Source organism: Scleropages formosus, chromosome 24 (assembly GCF_900964775.1).
Source record: "Scleropages formosus chromosome 24, fSclFor1.1, whole genome shotgun sequence".
NCBI lineage: Eukaryota > Metazoa > Chordata > Actinopteri > Osteoglossiformes > Osteoglossidae > Scleropages > Scleropages formosus.
In genome coordinates, this window is record NC_041829.1 from 4,567,511 (window position 1) to 4,588,819 (window position 21,309).

The 21,309-nt window shown below is 44.3% G+C and overlaps 1 protein-coding gene across 1 annotated transcript in view; it reads left to right on the forward strand.

Moving 5' to 3' along the window:
• nav3 (neuron navigator 3) overlaps positions 1 to 21,309 on the forward strand; it is a 156,331-nt gene that overhangs the window by 102,796 nt on the left and 32,226 nt on the right. Inside the window, exons 13-18 of the mRNA XM_029248669.1 lie at positions 11,394 to 11,520; positions 13,068 to 13,353; positions 13,812 to 14,490; positions 16,832 to 17,206; positions 18,855 to 18,896; positions 20,933 to 21,087. Coding sequence (XP_029104502.1) covers positions 11,394 to 11,520; positions 13,068 to 13,353; positions 13,812 to 14,490; positions 16,832 to 17,206; positions 18,855 to 18,896; positions 20,933 to 21,087 — 1,664 coding nt within the window. The remainder of the gene's footprint in view (positions 1 to 11,393; positions 11,521 to 13,067; positions 13,354 to 13,811; positions 14,491 to 16,831; positions 17,207 to 18,854; positions 18,897 to 20,932; positions 21,088 to 21,309) is intronic.

Sequence of the window (21,309 nt, forward strand, 5' to 3'; positions counted from 1 at the left end):
GCCACTCCTTGGGACGGCCTGAAGGGGCCCGTTCCGCCCATCCGGATGAAGGGATGCTGAAATCCGTCCCAGTGCTTGCCGGATTCAGGTCCAGGAGTAGGGATATGATAATGGATATGATGATGCTACCTAATGGGGCCCAGAAATAGCAGAAGCATCACATAACATCTAGGCTGAGCTAATTTACTTGTGGACGGAAGGTCGTTCGATTTTTGAAGGCTGACTGAGGCACCGGTAAACTTCTGCAGGAGGGTATCTAATTGGCTGTGGGCAGCGATGGCCCATTTTCCTTGGAGAGTACCACCTGGTCACCCTGGAGAGCATTGGAAAGTGTGTGAAAACTGAAGACAGACATGTCCCTGCTGGCATAAACCAGCTGCATGCAAATTGTTCTGAGGGTGGGCTGAAAGCAAAATGACTTAAGCTGGCAGTACTGTCACACTGGTTATGTGGTTTCCATGGGAATGTCTCTCCGATAGTACATATTTCTGGTCAGACAGAAATGCCACAACTCTCCTGTAAATGGGAATTGGTCATCTGCCTGCTTCTGACATCTAAGAAATCAATGCTTAATAAAAAAAAAAAAGTAATTATATTGGGTTATACAGTGGAGACAAATGTCACTGGTGATTGCAGTGGTTTTCACTCTGTTTCTTCCAGAAGGATCAGGGTATTCCTGTTTTCGTTGTTAAAATTTTTATTTTTAGAATACTAGACCTTTTTGTGGTTTTTCTGCTTCTGTGTGAATGAAAATGTGTCTGGGTTTAGCATGCTGATTACGTGTCTGATCAGCATTAAAACCTGGACTCTTACGGTGTGCAACTATATTTTACAGAACAGACTGAGCAACTCATATCTAAGGGACTGCGCGGGGTGTTCACAAATTGCATTTGAAGTTCTGGCATCTGTCCCGATCAGCGAGTTTTTTACATTATATGGCTGACGTCTCTCCAAAGCAACTTGGTGTTATGCACATTTTTGTACTCTTTTATACAGCAGAGTAATTTATACTGCATCAGTCCAGGGTAAGTACCTTGCTCAAGGTACTACAGCAGAAAGTGGAATTTGAACCTGGATCCTTCAGATGGAAGGCAGCAGCTCTAGTACTATTAGCTCTTAGGACTGATCATTTTGAAAATTCCAGGCTCTTTGGAGTCTCTATAATGGGGCACAAATAAGCTTCAAGATGCTTTATTACTGCAGATGTTACCCCATCGCAGCTGACGGCCAAGCCATAGTCTCTCTACTGCACTAATATGCCCCCCGTTGCCCATGATCTATTTGGGGCCATTCTAGTCCCCCCCGAACAGAGGAGCTTGGTATTCCCTAAATTCCAGTTGCAGACAACGAAAAGGGAGGCACCAAGTAAAAATATATTTGAATATCATAAAGTGAATTAAAGAATAATTAAAAGTAAATCATAATGCCATAGTAATAAATTACAATGTGGAGGGAAAGTACATGGCAACAAACTTGTCGTTATTACTGTTTATTAGGATCCAGGCTGGATTTCTTTAAAACGGTAAATACCCCTAAGTATGTACTGGAAAATAAATACAAGGATCACTTCAAGGATGCCTAAATGATCGACTGCCTCGTTGCTTTTTCTCAGGGTGTGGCATTACTGACAGGCTTATGACCTCTGCGAAGGAGGTCGCTCTCCTTCTGCTCGCCTGTCACTCAGTTCAGAAGCATTTCTTTCGCCTTTATCTGCAGGAGGGAAATAAAAATGAATTGGCTGTATGTATTGTTGCTGTCTGAGTCCTCTCTTGCCAGGTCTGCTATTAGATCATTTTACTGAATCGTGGATCAGGTTGCAATCACCCTTCCTGTTTTCACTCTGTGTGCAGTGCACCTAGGGGCTCAAGGAGTTTCCATAGCTGCCGGTGCATCAGCCTCCTAGCTCACGTGTGCCAGACGGTAGCCGTCTTCTCTCTATATTTGTACTTCTCCCACCATGAAGTAAAAACCAATTTCCTTACCCTCTGCGCTGCTTGATCTGCAGTGTCTTCCATGAAACACAAGCGTTGTTTCTTGCACTTGGATGGGCCAGCGGGGCTGTCGAGTTCTGTTTGACTTTCACAGATCTGAAGTTTTTTCATCAAACCTCATAGTGCCAGTGGGATAAAAATGAACTTTACAAGAAGTCGGTGATTACTTTGGCTCCACCCACCCCCCCGAGCACCATCGCCGTTAGCCGTATCCTACTGAGTGACTCTTGTGATGCATGCGGAAGTGCGCGCTTGCATCATCACATGGTGTCTCGCGCATAAAACATGAGCTCAGTCCTCAACTTCTCCTTGCCCGCCTTTCCGCGCGCTGCTGCAGAGGAGACCACATCCTCTCCTGGTGCTCGGTCTTGCAGAAGAATACCTGCCGAGCGCCAGGCTTTATCGCTTGACCTGTGGTTTCTCATTTGCTGGGAAGTGGTGGTCCTCGAAGGTCATGGTCCACCCTGTGAACAGAAGGGGTCGGTGAAGGGCGTGCTAAGGAGCCGCTTCCACACGTTGAGCAGGTTGGCTCATCTTCCTCACACCACCTGCAGTGGAGCTCCCAGACAGCAGAAAGATCAGCTCCCGGGGGGTGAGTTGAGATCCCTCTGTGGCAGTGTACGCTATCGTATTCAGATGTGATTATTCCTTAGGTTTCCTTCGTTCGAGGGGGGCGCGGTGGCGCAGTGGGTTTTACCAGGTCTCCGATGGGTCTGGGGTTCAAATCCCACTTGGGGTGCCTTGTGACAGACTGGTGTCCCATCCTGGGTGTGTCCCCTCCAGCCTTACGCCCTGTGTTGCCGGGTTAGGCTCCGGCTACCCACGACCCCGCATGGAACAAGCGGCTTCAGATGATGATGTGTGTTTCCTTAATTCTGTTGATCTGTTTGTTTCAAGATCGCTTTGCTTTGTTTGCAGTAGGCTAGTTAGTCCAGATGAGCTGTTCTACTGAAGGAATAAGAGGTCCTGTAGCTGAGCCCGGAATTGTTTATATGTGTATAGCAGTTGCAGGGCCAATGGGCTTCAACAGCATTAGGAAGGATCATGTCATGTAAAACTGAGGGCTTCGGTGCATTTTGTCTTCAGACTTGTTGCAGATGTTGCATGTTGATGGTGGAGGAGCAGATTTCACTCAGGAAAGTGGATCTTCTTGAAAAGATCGTGGGACAGCAGGTGCCATAGTGGTTAAGAGCTGCTACCTTTTGAACCCAGGTTCAAATCTCACCTCTTGCTGTAGTGCCCTTGATCAAGGTACTTACCCTGAATCAATACAGTAAAATTCCCCTTATGAGTAAATGGATGAATCATTGTAAGCAGGTTAGCACTGTAAGTCAGCTAAATCATCTAAATTATAAGCAAAAACCATACTTCTAAAAAAAAAAAAAAAAAAAAAAAAAAAAAGCCCTTCGAGGGGTATGGGTGAAAAGTGTGTAGCCTTTATTTTGATTGCCGGTGCTTTACCGCTATGAGCAATAGGGTGTTCAATGGAGTTATTTATACATTAACGATCAAACTGTGTTTGGCTGAAACACTTTCATCTTTAGACTGACAATTTGTTGATCTCGCACCCTTGTAAACATTGTTTTGGTTTCTATAACCTATCCCTGTAAAGCTTCATCTTAATAATAATAACAATGATGATAATAAGAAGGAGAACATAAAGCAATACATGAAAGTACGCTTTAGGTTCTAAGATCAAACTGAAACTAGCATTCCAGAAACATCTGGACGACTCATCTTTCAGGCAATTCTTCTCCAGGTGTCCCAACAGATTCACAAACTTGCATCGCACAATCTGTTATGATCTCCTTTATATATCTTATCAGACTCGGTTCTATGGGCAGATATTTCTGTAGATGCGCACTGGTAAAAACGGTGGTATTGGGGGAACTAACTGTGCTTTGACAGTTTTGTGTCTGCACCTATAGCTCTTCTGGTGGAAAATGCGCTTTCGTTCGCTCCGTGTCGCACGTTGCTTTGCATCAAATGAAAATGTTTCTTGAATTATGGGGCTAAGGGAATCCAGTGAGTTATGAATGATAGTCTTCTGCAGTCTTGCCGTCATTAACAGGTGAAAGACCTCATGCTGATGGCTAAACCTATGGTGTCCAGCGGATTGCTGTCAGACTTTTAATGCATTTCCATCTGAACGATGTTCCATGTCAGGGCCAGTGGGCGATTCAAGGTTCTGCCATAAATAGCCTGCCACGCTACGCAGGGCCTTATGGGCCGTCAGTTCCGTGACTGGCAATCCAGTCGGCGCCTGGTGTCAAGAGAATTGCCCTGATGAAATATTTAGCCGACATGGGCCTGCTGTCGGAGCTGCTGAGTGGCGTCCCGCTGGACAGCCTCGCTATATAACAGCACCAAAAGGCCTTCAAGCATCTGGCAGTGGTGCAGTGACCTCACGACACCTCTCCTCAGCCTGTTGACATCACTTCTAAAATTAATTAAGCAAACACACAGCTTATTATCAGTGTGCAGTTTATTATCGCAGGGAGGGACACACTGCGAACGGGAGGTTTCACGCTGACTATCCATATGCTGCTGTACATTGTATGCGGTGATGTTTCAAGATAACATCACATTTTTTTTATATATATATTTTTTTTTTATTTTTGTAAGCTGCCAGTATCCACTGTTCGGTGTGAAGGAGATATGAGAACTGATGTGGTGGTTTTTAGCTGATTGACATTTTAAAAAAATTGATTGAATAATTTTTCATCACACACACACACACACACACACACACACACACACACATTTTCAGAACTGCTTGTCCCTTACGGGGTCACGGGGAACCGGAGCCTACCCGGCAACTCAAGGCGTAAGGCCGGAGGGGGAAGGGGACACACCCAGGACGGGACGCCAGTCCGCCACAAGGCACCCCAAGTGGGACTTGAACCCCAGACCCACCGGAGAGCAGGACTGCGGTCCAACCCACTGCGCCACCGCACCCCCTAATTTTTCATCATAATATCGTAAATTGATAAATACTCTTATAAATGCTGTGGATTAATTTTAGTTATTGCCCATGTTGTGAAATTTAAGACCACATTTAAATTTTGGGTTCTGATATTTCACGATACATCTCATGTGAAATTGTGTATGTAAATATAGTATTGTTAAATTAATAAAAGGATCGTTGCAGTGAAAATCAGTGTTTTACATACCATTTTCTCTAACTAGGGGGTTTAACATATGGTCGTTTTTTATTTTATATAGCTGATTCCTTGTTGGTACTTGTTACAGTATTTAAGATACGATAGGCATCAAATGACATCCATATTTAGTATTATTGATAGCAAAGCATAATGGCTTATATCTGTATAAAATTTGTTTACAGTTTCATTTTCATCCAGAAAAAACGATGTGAAACAGTAATTAGAGTGCTGAATATGTAGAACTGCTGCAGTTTTACCGTGGATGATGGACCCCACCTTGCTTTGTCAGACTCCGTGCAGTAAAAGTCTCCATAATACATAGAGGGCAGCAGATCAGCTGTCATATGTGGAGGATTACAGAGAACAGTTGCCGCTGCAGGATGTCGGACATTGTATATTCCCTCCATTTAATTTGATGAGTAATTAACTAAATGGACATTTAAAGGCGTCTGTGTTACCATGACTAATGCAAGCGGCAGAAAAAGAAGTACCCTGTTATTTGGCTGGTAAAAGAGTGCGAATGATTTCATAGGGAATGTAAGTACAGAAGGACCACCGGGCAGGAGGTCTCATCAGACGTGTTGCAGTCTGGAGACTGAGCAGTGACTCACTCTTGAATAATGATTGAAAAAGCTTATCATTTTCCAGAAAGTTCTCCTTTTCAGTCATATACAGTCTTACACCGTTGTAATCACTTTAAAAGTCACTGATTAAGAATGGATGTGTAGAGCATATTATCAGCTGTAGGGGACCTTACATTAAAGCAATTTTCCTAATTCTAAGCCAACAAAGTTTAAAAAAAAAAAAAAAAAAAAAAAAAAAAATGCATTACATTATTCATTTAAGTGATGATTTCTCTAGAGTGACTTATATTCTTGAAGCACTTAAAATGATTTACCCATTTATGTAGCTGGGTAATTTTTACTGTATCAGTTCAGGCTAAATACCCTGATCCAAGGTGCTACAGCAAGACGTAGGATTGAAACTTTTGATTGAAAGATGAGGGCATTAACCACTACGCCACCTTCTGCCCACATCATTTGACATTCTGTAGGGAATGTGATATTGGTTGCAGCTGAGTGGTGTTCAGATGTCTTTCTTTGCAGAGCTTGAAATTCAGTTCTGATGCAATACTTAACATGAGACCGAAATAAACAGCACCGCACAGCTTGAGCTCTGTCTTTTTTTTTTTTTTTTTTTTTTCTCCCCTCTTTCTCTCTCTTTTAAACTGGATCTGCAAGAATGTGTCAAAGTTAATATTTTTCAGAACAGACCTTCTACAGCCAGGTTTCAAGGCTTGGTCTACTGCAACTCTCTGGGGTTTGGTCGGTTTCCAGTGTGCTTACCACGGTACATGGAGACGCAAGTGACCCTCATTCACTTTGTAAGCTTTGACGTCAAAAGGACTGAGAATAAAAGGAATTAAAAAAAAAAAGAAAAGAAAACACTGAAGTGTGGGAGACTGTAAAACGCATAGGAAGCTAGGAGACTTTTAAGATTATTGATTTACAGAAACTCAGTGGAAGCTGCGCAGATCAAAGTGTACCTCAGTGGAAGTGTTTTTATATCTAACCTTCTCCCCTCTGAACACACTGAGTACATTGTCCCCTTGGTCTTTGTGTTGAAATTGTTTATGAATTTTGAATCTTACAGTGAATTCTTAGTGTAGTACATTGTGCACAGACCACTACCAGTGTGGTGCTTGAAAGGCCACCAGGAAAAATGTTAAAATGACGCAGTGAAAAGCAGTGATTTGGAACCTGTTCGTTTATTGCAAACTTGTCTACGTGACTAGAAGTGACTCATTTACATGTGTAGTACAACATCTCCCTTGTATAGGGGAGGTGCTGCAGGGGAATAGGTTCACTTTTGGAATTATGTCTTTGTATATTAGGTCGTCGTATGATTTACCTCCCGTACCTCACTCGGGAACGAGGTGCTTTTGCTCGCTTTGACAATACAGAGTTGCTAAATGGAATGGCAAAAAAAGATGGATGAACCATTCCTAATAGATGTGCTAAATTTGGAAATTGGATCACGATGTGAACTTTTCTCATCTCTGCAGCTTCAAGGTGTAGTTAGTGCAGGAGATGGAATGAACTCACTGTCCATTCTGTAGACGGACTTACGGTGTCTCTGAGCTTTCAGCTGATGCTGCCAGCGGGCGTTGATTGTACGGTAGCGCCAGAGCGGCTCAGGGCGGTGCAGAAATAAAGGGATCCATCGAAAGAAAAACGGAACTGGAATCAGCTTTGTCGCATACGGAGGAGACTGTTGTTTTTTGACGGAACACTAAAACGTTAGTAACAGTTGCATATGATGAGGGGAATGTGCAAGTTTCACATGCTCTCCATCTTCTCTATTAGTCTTGCCACACCTTGAAAGGGACTGGGTTCCTGAAAAGCGCTTTGTAAAGGTGAATTCTCAAAATTTTTTTAATGCAATGCTGCACCCCAAAATTCACACCATCTTAAGATGAAACTTCTCCAGATTATGATGAAATGGACACATAGTTGATAGTTAAGTGTAACGCTACATAATGAGGTAGTTTCCTTTCAGTAGTTACTGTATAATACTCTATTGTTCGCCGCCTGTGCTTGTTCAGCTCTTTCATGGGTACCAAGTACCACACATGTGCAAGTGCTCTGAAATGACATACATACATATGATAATTGACCTCAAGTGCTTTTTCAACTTTTTACAACACACATACATTGTCTGAAACTGCTTGTCCCAAGTGGGGTCGCAGTAAGCTGGAGCCTAACCCGGCAACACAGGGCGCAAGGCTGGAGGGGACACACCCAGCACAGGACTCCAGTCCATTGCAAGGCACCCCAAAGCGGGACTCGAACCCCAGACCCGCTAGAGAGCAGGCATAGACCAAACCCGCTGCCCCGCTGCACCACTGCGCCCCCGATCTCCTTACAGAAGAGAGGATATCATTTTCTATTTTTCATCATTTTAAAAAAGGCCAAAAACTAAAGAGAAAAATCAGTGAAACTTCACATGGGGTCTCAGTGCCTGTGCTGTGCAATTGGACTTGAGTTTGATTCCTGCTCAGACTGTGTGCTTTTCTCTGTTTGCGTGGGTTTCCTCCCAAAGACATGTTTTGTGTGCACTGGTGATGCTAAATTGCTCTTCCTTATAAATGGGGAATTATTGCAGACAGATACAGTATGTATAGTGCATCTAACAAAGCTGTTGGCTGAATATTAGTTAATTCTGTGTTGTTTTGGAGAAAAGTGTCTGTATGAATAAATATACACTTCTTACACCCCTCAGTTATCATGAGGTGCTTGAAATCCAAATTTGACCCTTGTAAAAGCAAAGAACTGTTTTGTAAGCTGAGGTGGGGTATTAAAACAGTCTCCTGGCAAAGTCAAATTCTCAGAACTCTAACGGGTACGTCGGTAGGCCGATACTCTGATCTGCAAAGCTTCAAGTGGTAGATTTTATACCACAGAAAGGCGTTACGTATGTGAATGGTGTGGTATGGAGAGGAGTGTGTATTCTTGCACACGCTGCACGCAGTTGAATTTTAATTTATAGGGCCTCGCTGCTGAGTTGTCAGGTAGGCGGAAGAAATTGCAGTTTCCTTTTTTACTCTTTAGCTTTTGTTCTCGTCCTACATGAATTATAGATGTGCAAATGGGAAACCTGTCCGCTGGCCTGAGAGACGATTGGGCTTCAATCCAGCCATGCATTTCTTCCCGACCCCGTTGTCTGTTGTACGCGGCTTGTGTGTAGCGGAAGGTTTCTATGGGTTCCTCCTCCCAAGTGCTGGGTTTACATGCAAAGGCAAAATCAAATATGGTTCAGGGCTGTTCAGGCTTTCTTCCATCACTGGCAAAGTAGGTGCAGCACTTGGCATAGTGGTTCCAGCTGTCACTGTACGCTCCAAGAACCCAAGTTTGAATCCCACCTCTTGCTGTAATACCTTTGATCAAAGTACTTGCCCTGAATTTTTACAGTACAATTTACCTAACTGCATAAATGGATAAATAATTGTCAGCAGCTCAATACTGTTATTCACTTTGGAGAAATGTGTCTGATAAATTAATATATGCAAATGTAAGGGCCCACTATACTAGAAGTAATCAGTTGGCAACAAATTTTCGCAGACTGATGCAAAGTTAGTCTGTTCAGCATTTACTGCCACACTAACACAAAACATTTTGTGGAAACACTTCTAGCAGATTTTGCTGTTGCTGTCTGAGGGGACGTGGTGGCGTGGTGGGCTTGGCCAGGTCCTGCTCTCTGACGGGTCTGGGGTTCGAGTCCTGCTTGGGGTGCCTTGTGATGGACTGGCGTCCCGTCCTGGGTGTGTCCCCTCCCCCTCCGGCCTTACGCCCTGAGTTGCCGGGTTAGGCTCCGGTTCCCCGCGACCCTGTATGGGACAAGCGGTTCAGAAAATGTGTGTGTGTTTTTAACTACCTGCGACTAAATAGAGGCATGTGTCTACTAATAAGCTAACAAACAGTTGCATTTTTCAACTGAGGACCCTGTGTGTTTGTTCTTCTGGGCAATGCTGGAGTGTTTCCATGAGTCGTCTTTGAAAGGTTGTTTAATTCATATCCCAGTGCTCTGATCCTTTGTATTAAAGCCTACTGGAGGGCTTACACCTGGGATAGGGTCTAGATGCCCTCTCCCTGTGCCCACCCAATCAGACTCCACGACGAGCGAACCCTGGAGATTAGGTGCAGACGGTTGCCTTGTACAGCTGTTATTGACGAAAACGGCTTTATTACTGTTATTTTACATCAGCTATTTTTTTGTTAGGCGCGTACTGTAAATGGTAATAAAGTTCTACAGAATGTATTTGGTGTACGTTGGGGAAATGGAGAGGAACCCAGCCAAGACCAGGAGCTCTGTGCGTGAGACTGCACCGCAGCTAATTAACATACACACTGCTGTAAGAAGAGTGCCCGTTAATGTTCACTATCCTCACTCCAACAAGCGCAGGGTTGAGCTCCCTGTGCTCCCCAGGGGGGGGGGGGGGGTTATCAGGAAGGAAATGGTGATGAGGGCCAGATCTGAGTAGGAACATGCCCGTGAGGGTTCGGGTGCACGGGAAACATGGATCCCCCAGAGAGCCTAGGCTACGGGGCCAGATCCTGGGGCGCTCATTATCGACACGGTTGGTGCTCTTCAGCCAATCCGCAGCGGGCCAGGGCAACCGTTTGCTGTAAGACACCCTGGGAGATGTTTCTGGTGGTGGGTGTCGGGGGGGGCAAGAAACCCCCCAGATGCTAATTAAGGGTGAGCAAATGTACGGAGGTACAGTGTGTGTGTTCACCCTTGGGGTGACCAGGGGGCACCAACATGGCAACCAGAAGCTTCTGTGTGGGGTTACTATGCATGTGTGCTTATTTAATTTCTTTTTTTTTAGTTCGTGCTGCTTCCTGCGTTTTACGTGTTTAAAAGTGCGTGGGTGCATGTGTGCATGTTTGTGAGCCAGCGTGCTAGGCGCATGCGTTGGCTGCACGTGAGCAAGGTGTGGTGAATTATGCACTCAAGAAGCCATAAGAGAAAGCAGGCACCCGTAGTCTCAGTAATTAAACTCAGCAGGGTGGGATGGAAAACGAAGCCTCCCGCATTAGCGTTTTTTTTTCTTTTTTTTTTTTTTTTTTTCAACCGAGTCTTCAGCAGCCTTGAGGTCAAAGCACATTATAAACATTTTTTTTCCTCGTTTTTTTCATGGACTGGCCGGTTTAATCTTTATCCCACAGTAAAATTAAAGTGTTGAGAAGCTGTTCCTGCGTGTGACGTGCTGGGTTGTTGGAGCGGAACCACCCGGAAGTCAGTTGTAGCCTAATGAGGATTGAAACGGGACACATGGGCTCTGTGTGCTAATCGAGCGAATGGGTGATGACAAATTGCATGTGAGAGAATGATGGGGGGCTGAACGAGGATGAGGAGGGAGCTCTCGGGGCAAAGAGCACAGGAGCACGGGCAGCCGTTGTCCTTCCGCGCTCATGATGGCAGGGAACGACGGGCGGGTGAGCCAGCACTGGGCCGACGGGCCCCCGTTCGTGTGCGAACAGATGTGCCGTGGGGCTGTGTGGTGGAGAGACGGGCCCTGGGGATCCAGGCGAGGTACGGGGAGGTTCCTCTGCAGATGTAACACTGATTTCCCCACTACCTCCCTCCCTCCCTCTCTCTCTCTCTCTCTCTGTGTGTTTTTCTCTCTCACTCCTCCATTCCTTCCTTTCATTCTCCATCCTCTCTCCTCCGGCAGCTGGGATGACAGCAGCTCCGTCAGCAGCGGGCTCAGTGACACCCTGGACAACATCAGCACGGATGATCTGAACACCCCATCCTATTCCGACATCGGCGTCGCACAGCGCAGGAGCAAAAGCTCTCAGGTACCACCCACAGCTCGGCGTTTGCGTGTTTTCTGTACATGCGTTATCGCTTATTTCCGATTTCCTTCCCTGTTCTAGGACTTAACTGGTTTTTAGATTCTTTATTGCTCGAGGAAATGAAAATGAGCAGGGACGGGAAGAATAATGTACACGCGGTCTTCGACTTATGAACATAATTGGGACCGGAAGTCTGGTGGTAACTCGATATATTATAGATTTTATAGAAGTGCTGATGTTCAGTTGCCTCAGTACTTAGCTGTGAAAATGAACTGCTTCAAATAAAACATCTGCTACCTATAAGAGTAATAAAAGAATGGCGGAACATGCGTTGCTGTCATATTAATGCTTGAATTGCAACAGGAACATGCTAAATGTCTTCAGAAAGGTCAATCTTCTGAACATCCCAAACCCCTTGTATCCATGCAATACTGGCAACGTATAGATGGCAACTTGTCTTTCTTCTCTAACTTCACTGTAAAAGTCTGTCTGTAACTCTAAATCCAACCACTACGTCACAATCAGTAGAAGTGAAATAATCCAGGGTCGCTGTGTTCCGCAGCCTGTGCTGGAAGCATAAGACGTGAGGCAGGGTACACTGTGGACAGCATGCCAGTCCATTGCAGGATTTTTGTTTTCTTTCATTAATTTCAAACAAGATGTGCAGCATTTGTCAGCATCTGGCTGCTTCCAGTTTGATTTTTGGTTTTTCGGGGTTTGTTTTACTCAGGTCTCCAGAAATTCCTGTTTGATACTGTTTGTTTAATACTGATTTATCGCAAAAACGTGTAACGCTTGTCATCTTGTTGTTGATCACTAACTCTGGAGCAGCAGACAAGGTGTAAACGCCATGGCAGTGAGTTCAAATATCCGAGCTCATGTTCTTACTCTTTACTGCCAATGAATGACTGGACATGAGAATGCAAATGTTGGCTCCTGAACAAAGACGTTTTTCAAAGCCGAAGTGCAGAAAAGTTTTTAAAAAAAAAAAAAAAAAAGTTCATATCCTTAAATTCCCAAGTCGATTGTCTGTATCGCAAAGACCCAAGGTAAGCTTTTTATTTCACTGACATGTGCGAAGCCAGTCGGGCAGCCAACAGTCCTTGGACCGAAGCTTGTGCTCCTTGTATTGCTGAACAGCTTGGTGACGTTGGGGAGCTGCTGTTCTGTCAAATTTGTTAATTTTTCCGGGCGATGAATTAAATTCACAGTTTGCGGCTCCTCCAGCTGGGTATTTAAATGCTGCATTTGGAAAGGAAAGTGCTGGAAAGAAGGCAGTTGAAGAAGGACGAGTTTAAACTTTGTGGGCAGTTTTCCTGCAGCAGGCCTAGCGGTTCGAGCGACTGCGTTTACGCTCTGGGGACCCCGTTTTGAATCCTACCTTCTGCTGTAGTACCCTCGGTCAAGGTACTTACCCTGAACTGATAGAGTAACTACCCTGATTTATATTACCCTGTGTAAATCTAGTTGCTTTGGAGAAAAGCACAAGACAAATTTAAAAGCAAAATCTGTCCTATTATAGCCTTCTGTTTTCTGTTCCGCAACCACAGACGGGCACCCATAAGTGCGCTGCCCCAGGCCATGACGGTGCTCCCCAGTGGACTGCTGGAGAGGAGCTGAAGAAGACGGACGAGGAGCTGACCGGCACCATGGAAGCAAAGTGGAAGCCCCCTCCTCCTTCATCCTCGCTGGGGCACTGTGAGGACCCTGACAGGGCAGGGCAGAAGACCAGCCTACCTCTGTCCCAGTCAGGCTCCTGGAGGCGAGGCATGACTGCTCAGATGGGCATCGCACCCTCTAGGACAAAAGGAGCCACAGGGGCGCTCAAGACCCCTGGTACGGGAGCCTCGTCCTGCTGGAACCTGTGGAATGTCCTTTCTGCCGTACCTGTTAGACCAGAGTAACAGTTACCCTTCGAGGGAATCCCGTCCAAAAATATGTAACTTGCAGCACTTTTTCTTTCCATTATATGGTCCTATTTCAGGAGGAACTTGCCTGTTATTTTTACGGAAAATTCAGTGCGTTGGGGGCAAACGAGTTTGCATATATCTACAACTAAGAGCACTTTGTTTCCCCTCAAAATTATCTTGCTTAATAATTTATCACGGCAGTGGCGCTTGGGAGAAATATTTTTGCCACATTGGCTGTAATGCCAGCCGATGAGGGAGAAGTCCGATTTTTCGCAGCTTAACAATAAATCATTCATCAGCTGTGTCCAACGGCTGGTTATGTAAGTGGGTTATGGTGGGTTGCGCGTCTGTCTGTGGGCTGATTGAGCCGCTTCTATTTTCCAGGTAAGACGGATGATGCTAAGGTCTCAGAGAGGGGCAAGGCCCCTTCGAAGAGCTCAGGTATTCAGCGCTCACCTTCCGATGCAGGGAAGAGCAGTGGAGATGAGGGCAAGAAGCCTCCATCGGGCATCACCCGGGCTCCGCCCACTAGCTCCTTCGGTTTTAAGAAGATTCCAGGAGCTCCGGGACAGCTGGTCACGGCCAGTGGAGCTACGCTGGCTGGTGGCTCGGCCACTCTAGGCAAGGCACCCAAATCCTCGGCAGCTGGCAAGAGCAGCAGCGGGGCGGCAACTGGAGGTCGCAAAACCAGCCTGGATGACTCTCAGCCCCAGGACGATGGCGCATTGCTGGGATGTGGCAGCCCTCGAGCCCCTCTGCAGTACCGCTCGCTGCCTCGCCCTGCAAAGTCCTCCAGCCGCTCCAGCCAACGTTCCAGCTCCAGCAGCGCAGACTCCAATGCCAGCGGGGGTACTGCAGGGGCCAAGCGCCGGGATGGTGGGACGGTGGGTTCGGGTCGCTCCAGCCCCGTCACCGTCAACCAGACGGACAAAGAGAAGGTGGCCGTATCGGACTCGGAGGCACCTGGCCTGTCCCCTAAGTCCAGTCCCACGTCCGCAGGCCAATCTGTGTTAAGGCAGCCTGGGTCCAAGTACCCTGACATCGCTTCACCCACCTTCCGCAGGTGAGACCCACAGCGCCCTCTATACCTGTGAACCGCTTCCCTTTGGGGTCAGTAGCAAGCAGCTCTGTCATCTCGCTCATGTTGTTTGTGAACAAGAATAGGCTGAAACTGATTTTTTTTTTTTTTTTTTTTAAGTATGTTTTTATATTTTAAGCAAGTAAAAAGGAAATTATTTGAAATCAAGCATTTCCAACTACATAAATTACTCTGTGGAAGGGGTCCCATCACTTCAGAAAGCTTTGCGGAACTGTAGTATTAAGGAGCAGCTTTAACCGTGCGTCTCTGTTTCAGATATGAATCGCTTTCTGGGTTAATCAACATGACAATCAGTATTTCCATTACATTTACTGATATAATTGGAGCTTTTCATAAGGGTCATGCAGCAGGAGGTGGCTTTTGAATCAGGTTCTTTGATTGGAGTGTGGAAGCTTTAACCACTACGCCACATGTTGCCACCAAAACTAAAAGTGACACTGGCAGTTTTGTTGGCATCATCAGCACCCTGCTCCAACCAACTGAGCTAACTAGCCAGTTTAAAAAAGTGTCTTTGTGTGTTTTTCCAGCCAACCCTTACTGAGAGATGGGCTCTGTAACATGGCAGTGCCACCTTGTGTTCCTTTCATGATATTTTCCTGCACTAAGGAATGGCCTTTTGCCGTTCGTGCCAGACTCCCTTGTTCTTCAGCACCGATGGAAGACGACATGGGACGCTAGTCCCCGTTTCGATGTCTGCTCTGCTCAGCTTTTCAGCGCTTGAGCGTGACCACACTCCCCTGGTAATGGTCCTGGGGAGCTACTGTGAACTTTTCCATTTTGGAGATACTCAATAATGCATGTCCTCCAACTGGTCTCTCTCCCTGGGTGTGACGTGTCCTTCCCCGAGAGACATGGTGGACCGCTCTTCTTGCAAACTGAAGATGTGCCATTACGTTACATTTACATTTATTCATTTAGCAGATGCTTTTCTCCAAAGCGACATACATCTCAGAGAATGTTTTACTGTTTTATTTTTATTTATTTGTTACGAAATTATTATTTTAACTCTTCATAATTTACCGCTAGGGAATATATTGTGTGGAGAACAAGTAGCTTACTGGTTAAATATTTTCAGTAATGTCTGAAAAATTCAGTATATATGTATACAGTACATTGGTATTTCCAGGCAGAGTGCGGATCCAGCACTCTGCCGTTGCTTCTTTTCAGTCATTGATTTGTTCCTGGTATTGGTAGGTATTGGTATCCTGATTTGTGGAGGTTTTTTTCAGGATCTGTTCTGATCTGTCCTCGGGGTCAGCCACTGAGCATTTGAATGAGCCTTTGTCCACTGTGCAGAACGTGTGCATATTTCAGCTGCGAATCACGGTCCCGCTTTAAAAACCTTGTGGTTCTGCCAGTGTCTGCAGGTGTTTTTCTAACTGTTTTTTAGATTTTTACTGACAAAGGACAGAACAGCACTGGGTAACAGCAACATGGGCAGAATCAGCATAGTGAGAAATTGTAGATATATGTACATAACACAGGGGCAAAAGTTCACATTAATTAGGAGGGATGGCCATGTAGCACTTTCTAAGCAATTTCACAACAGCGTGCAGACGTTCAAGTTAAAATGAATAACTGATGCAGTTCAGATGTTAATTCTTCTGTTGTAAGTAAGTTACACATGTGAGTCATCTACGTATTTGTAGATGAAACTTCTGGTCTGGCCCATATAAATGACATTTTCATGCCAAATATATAAGAACTTTCGACGTCCTCATTTCTACTATTTCGTAACTTCATCAAAATAAGAATTTGGCTCATGGCTCAAGGAATATGAACAGACGAACGCCATACACTGTGCCAGGTTTGAACTCGTGTCCAAACGTACAGCCTGGGAGCTGTTCGGAACCTCCTGAACGTATTGCTTCTCAAGAACAACATAAACAGCAAAATAGCAAGAGAACATAGGCGTTAAGCCTGGATTTAAAGGTGACCTGAGCACTTTCAATATTCTGCACTTTGCTGATCCCACAAGAAAATGCACAAGGTTACAGCAGAACATATACAACATAGTAGTGACACTGAAATACCACAGTATAGGCAAACATCACACCCACAGGAATTGGTGCTGGTGTAAAGCATATTTTGTGTAGTTCTCTGAGGTGTTTGTTGCTTTGCAGAAAACCATCTGCTGAATCAATCAGTGTAAATATAAGTTTGACACAGTACAGATAACTAGTAATACAAACACAGAGCAGAAATGACAATATTGCAGTTGGTGTGTTGTCTGTAGCCTCAGTAGTCATTTTGACTAAAAATGAAGCTCTGTGATCAACTGCAGTGTCTGTTCCTGTGTTTCCAGGTTGTTCGGCTCAAAGGCCAGCAGCAAAGCGAGCTCACCTGGGACACCAGACTCAGGGAAGTGCCCTTCAGTGCTCGGCAGCCCCCATGGTACACTGGCACGTCAGGGCAGCCTGGACTCGCCTACTTCAGGCACCGGTACCCTGGGTAGCGGAGGTGGACAGAGCGGCAGCAGCAGTCCCCTGTATAGCGTGAGTGACCCACCTGGCTCCACCCCCAAGCCATGGGCAGCGGGCAAGGATGCGCTGAGCTGCCAGAGCCCCAGCGGCCTGCGTGCCAGCACTGAGGCCATTGACCTGGCTGGCCACCACGGATCGCTTGCATCCGGGCCCAAAGTTGTGCGCACTGGAAGCGTCAAGTCCACGCTTTCTGATGGGTGAGCCTAAAGTGCAGAACGATGCCTTTCTCTCCCTACTGGCATGCTGGGATAGATGTCTTTCATTAACAACATTATAGCCGGGGCAGAGGGGAGCCTTAATTCCATTCCGCAGCTTATTACTGACCTTGTTTTCAATTTAACGCTTTTGGTTTTGGTAATTAATTTTATATCTCTCTACAAATTGTGTCCATCTCCTCTGAAGGGCGATGATGGTGTTCCGAAAACTAACCAATTAAGCATTGCGTGTTTTTCAGACAAGGTGATCTGAATGCTTTCTCTATCCATTACCTTAACCTCCAAGATTGGGCGTGTCATTGTATCTTATACATCTGAATGTCAAGCATTACGATGCACTGGCTCCTCATGTCACAAATGTTTGAGTTATGGATTTCCAAAGATACCTTTTTCCAAATTTCAAAATGCTTCCAAAAGAACATCTTTCCAAAAAAAAAAAAAAAAAAGTTTATTTTGAATAGAATTTTTTGCAGTATACAGATAGACGGTACACCGAGAAATTGCAAGTCTGGTTACACACATAGAGTGAGGGCTCACGCTCGAAAGGTTACAATTTATCACAGGTATGTGAATTGCATTTTCTTAAATTTTTCTGTTGCACTGTGCAACCTTCATTGCCTCGTATTGTCTTTAGTTGGCAGCAAATTGAACTGGAGCAGAATAGGAGTGTGGATGTGTCTTAGTTCAACCCCCTTCCATAGTGTATACGGCTCATGTCTGCTGTGCTGGTGATCAATAACAAGACACAGAACAGCGCACATGTTTATGGTATGGATGGGTTGGAAGTTTCCAGTACGTAGGAGTTTGTGGAGAGAAGGTATTTTTTCCAGTCCTTTTAATAGAGTTTTAATTATGCATTTTAAGGTTAATAAAAATGTTAAGTATCAAAGTGTATTTTTATGCTTTACCCAGCATTTTAAAGAACCTAACCATGGATGAAAATATGTATTATTTAGCTTTCATTTGTTGTGTGTATAATAAAGTTAAAGGTGACCAGAAGCTGACAAACACTCGACACGCTTATAGTAGGTATTCTGTCAGGTTTCATTAGGAAGTTGTGGAGACGGTGTAATTTTTATTTTTTAATAATTTTAGTTATTTTAAATAAATGTGTCTTTTTTTTTATTTCCAGTGTTTTTATGTGAGGTTTTCCAAATTATAAAAAGTGAATAAATCTAGGAACATCTGTATTATTAATCTCTTTGATTCGTGGTAAGGGTGACTTTGTTTGAACTTGCTCGTAAATCCAAACCGTCATCCAGTACAAATTTTGTTCGTAAGATGAGGAGCCAGGGTATTGTACTTTGAGAAACAGAAATTGTTTGAAAATTCAGAGTGGTGTATGTTTTAGTCTGCTATGTGATTTCCGGTTTTCTCACATCCAAGTCAGATACCACGTTTATGACTTGATCACTGGACCGACACCAAACACAACACAGTATAGTGAAACTGAAATTGATAATGTGCAGAAATTGTTCCCACTAATAGTGGTAACACAACCTTACATCATATGTAAGTTTTATTGTCTGATATGGAGCGAAATAGTGTTTATGCAGCTGAGATGCAAATGAAATGTGCTATTTTCAAAGTTGGTTTTGAAATTACTGTTCCTCTCTTTTTGTTTTAACAGCATGCCCCTTGATAGAAACACACTTCCCAAAAAGGGACTGAGGTACTATTAACATTTTATTAACATGTATTACAAATAATTGTTGCTATTGCTTCTACTGTTTATTATCTGGACATTATATATAATATATATATATATATTTTTTTAACCCTCTGTTAACAAGAGTCAATCAGTTTATATTATAGGTTGTAAAAATAAAAGGCAGAGTTGCAGAGTAGTAATTAGTTTTTATTGGAAAAAATAACGTCACAGACAAAAAAAGAATCTCAAACTGTCATATAAAACAAATATGCCTCAGCTAAGCTATCTAGTATTTTTTTTAATCATATATCAGAATTTTCCTGCTACTCCAGGTAGGTTTTGAATTTGTGTAATTTTCAGACACATGTGAAATCAGTGTAAATGTAGTGTGACTGACATACATACATGGATTTATTGATTAAGATGATGCTTATCGGTAAGTGACTTAGTGTTGAGCTAGTTAGAAATATTCATTTGTATAACTAGGTCATATTTACTAAAGCAACTGTGTACCTTTACTGAGGGCATACTAGCAAGAGGTGGGGTTTGAGCCTGGGACTTTTAAATGCAACATTGCAGATTTCATCACCATGCCACCTGCTGCTCCATTTCTAGCAGTATTTTCAGCAAAGCTGAAACAGTAAACCAGTTCTTGACAATGATCTGCTCTTGGTCTCTCTTGGCCCGTTAGTCTGAATTTGCATCGCTACCCCCACAAATGGCTTACAGGGAGGTGGTGACACCCAAAGGCTCTAATAGATCCTTTGTAGAAGAGCCTGTCAAAGGATGTAAGAGCATTTGACCCCCTATTTATTTGCTTCTGACAGCGAGCACCAGGACACAGAGATATGGATGACTCATGCTTTTGTCTTTTTCCATACTTCAATTGAGCGCAATTGCAGTTTGTGACACCTCTCCACTCAGCATCCAGCACTCACCGCCTAGTCACCCTCCCAAAAAGCCTTGCTGTATAATTCACTTGTTTTCTTTTCTGTGAAATGTTGGTGGTTCCTCTTGTTTTAGAGATCTGTCAGTGGGTACTTGTAATTGCTCTCCTTAGTCTCCATCTGATTGGAAAAGTTACTCAAGCGTAGCCTTCGGAATGTGCAAAGCATGATGTAATGGCTGCAGTTTCTGAATGCAAAGCCTGGAAGGTCCTGTAAGCACGTGGTTGGTTTTACCTGCATTGCAGTAAAACTGCTGGAATTGATATTTCAGTAATGAGGCACAAATAAACAATTTTTCATCTTATTACAGATCTGTAGAGTTTATGCGGATGATATCCCATCGTGGATGTCCACAGTCTCACCACCATGCTTTTTGATTTATATATGTATGTGTGTATATACTGTATATAGTATATACACTCACTCACTCACTCACTCACTCACTCCCCACTGTCCCTTGCTTGTAAAATAGACTGACCAAATCCTCCTGAACAGAGTTTTTTGGTATTCCAGAAATTTCCACAGCAGACAAAGGAAAGCATTCAAACAGAATGGAGGGAAAGACAAAAATTTATACTATATAGTGAATAATATAACAAAGAAAAAGTAAGGAATAATTACAAGCAAATAATAATGTAATAAAGAGCAAAGAATAATGTAATTATGGAAAAAGCATGTCAACACAACTTCAGTGGGTGGTTTGACAAAGAAAACAGCTCGGTGCAGAAAGGTTCTGCAGGCGGTAGTGTCCTTTTCAAACAAACAAATGTGACTCTGAATGTAAAATCACCCCACAACATCCCTCAGTAAACAAAAAATTGAAATTACAGGCGAATTTTGGGTACTGGATATTTGTAATACATTGTGAATGTGAGCCGTTCAAAATATTAGCACCAAAATAACTTCCTTCAATGATGCGCCATTGCCGCCGAACTAGTCAGAGAATGAGAACTGAGCAGAATCGTGTGTGTGTGTGTGTGTGTGTGTGTGTGTGTGTGCGTGTGCGTGTGTGCGTGCGCGTGTTTGCACGCGCTCTAGTTTCATTGTGAGACTGCATTCTTACATTTCATCAATAAATTGACACACTGACCCCCCCACCGCCTCAACCAGGTACCCCCCATCCTCCCGGCAGACGCCCCATGAGGAGGGGAAGGAGTGGCTGCGCTCTCACTCCACGGGGGGGCTACAGGACACTGGGAACCAGTCTCCTCTGTCCCCACCCAGCACAGCTGCCACCACAAGCAAGTACAACTACTCCAACCTGTGTGAGTAGAATACCTAACAAATGATTATGTTAAGCAGCGGCATGGTAAATTATGCAGACACAGCTGACACTAAATTGACCTGAGAGTGTAACAGAAGGACATTTGGAATGGTATCCGTGCAGTATGGGCCACAAAATGACACGCTGTCATAATTAATAGACCTATATGTGTATGAAAACTAGACTCCACTAGTACAAGTTGTGTGTTGTTTAAGGAAGCTCT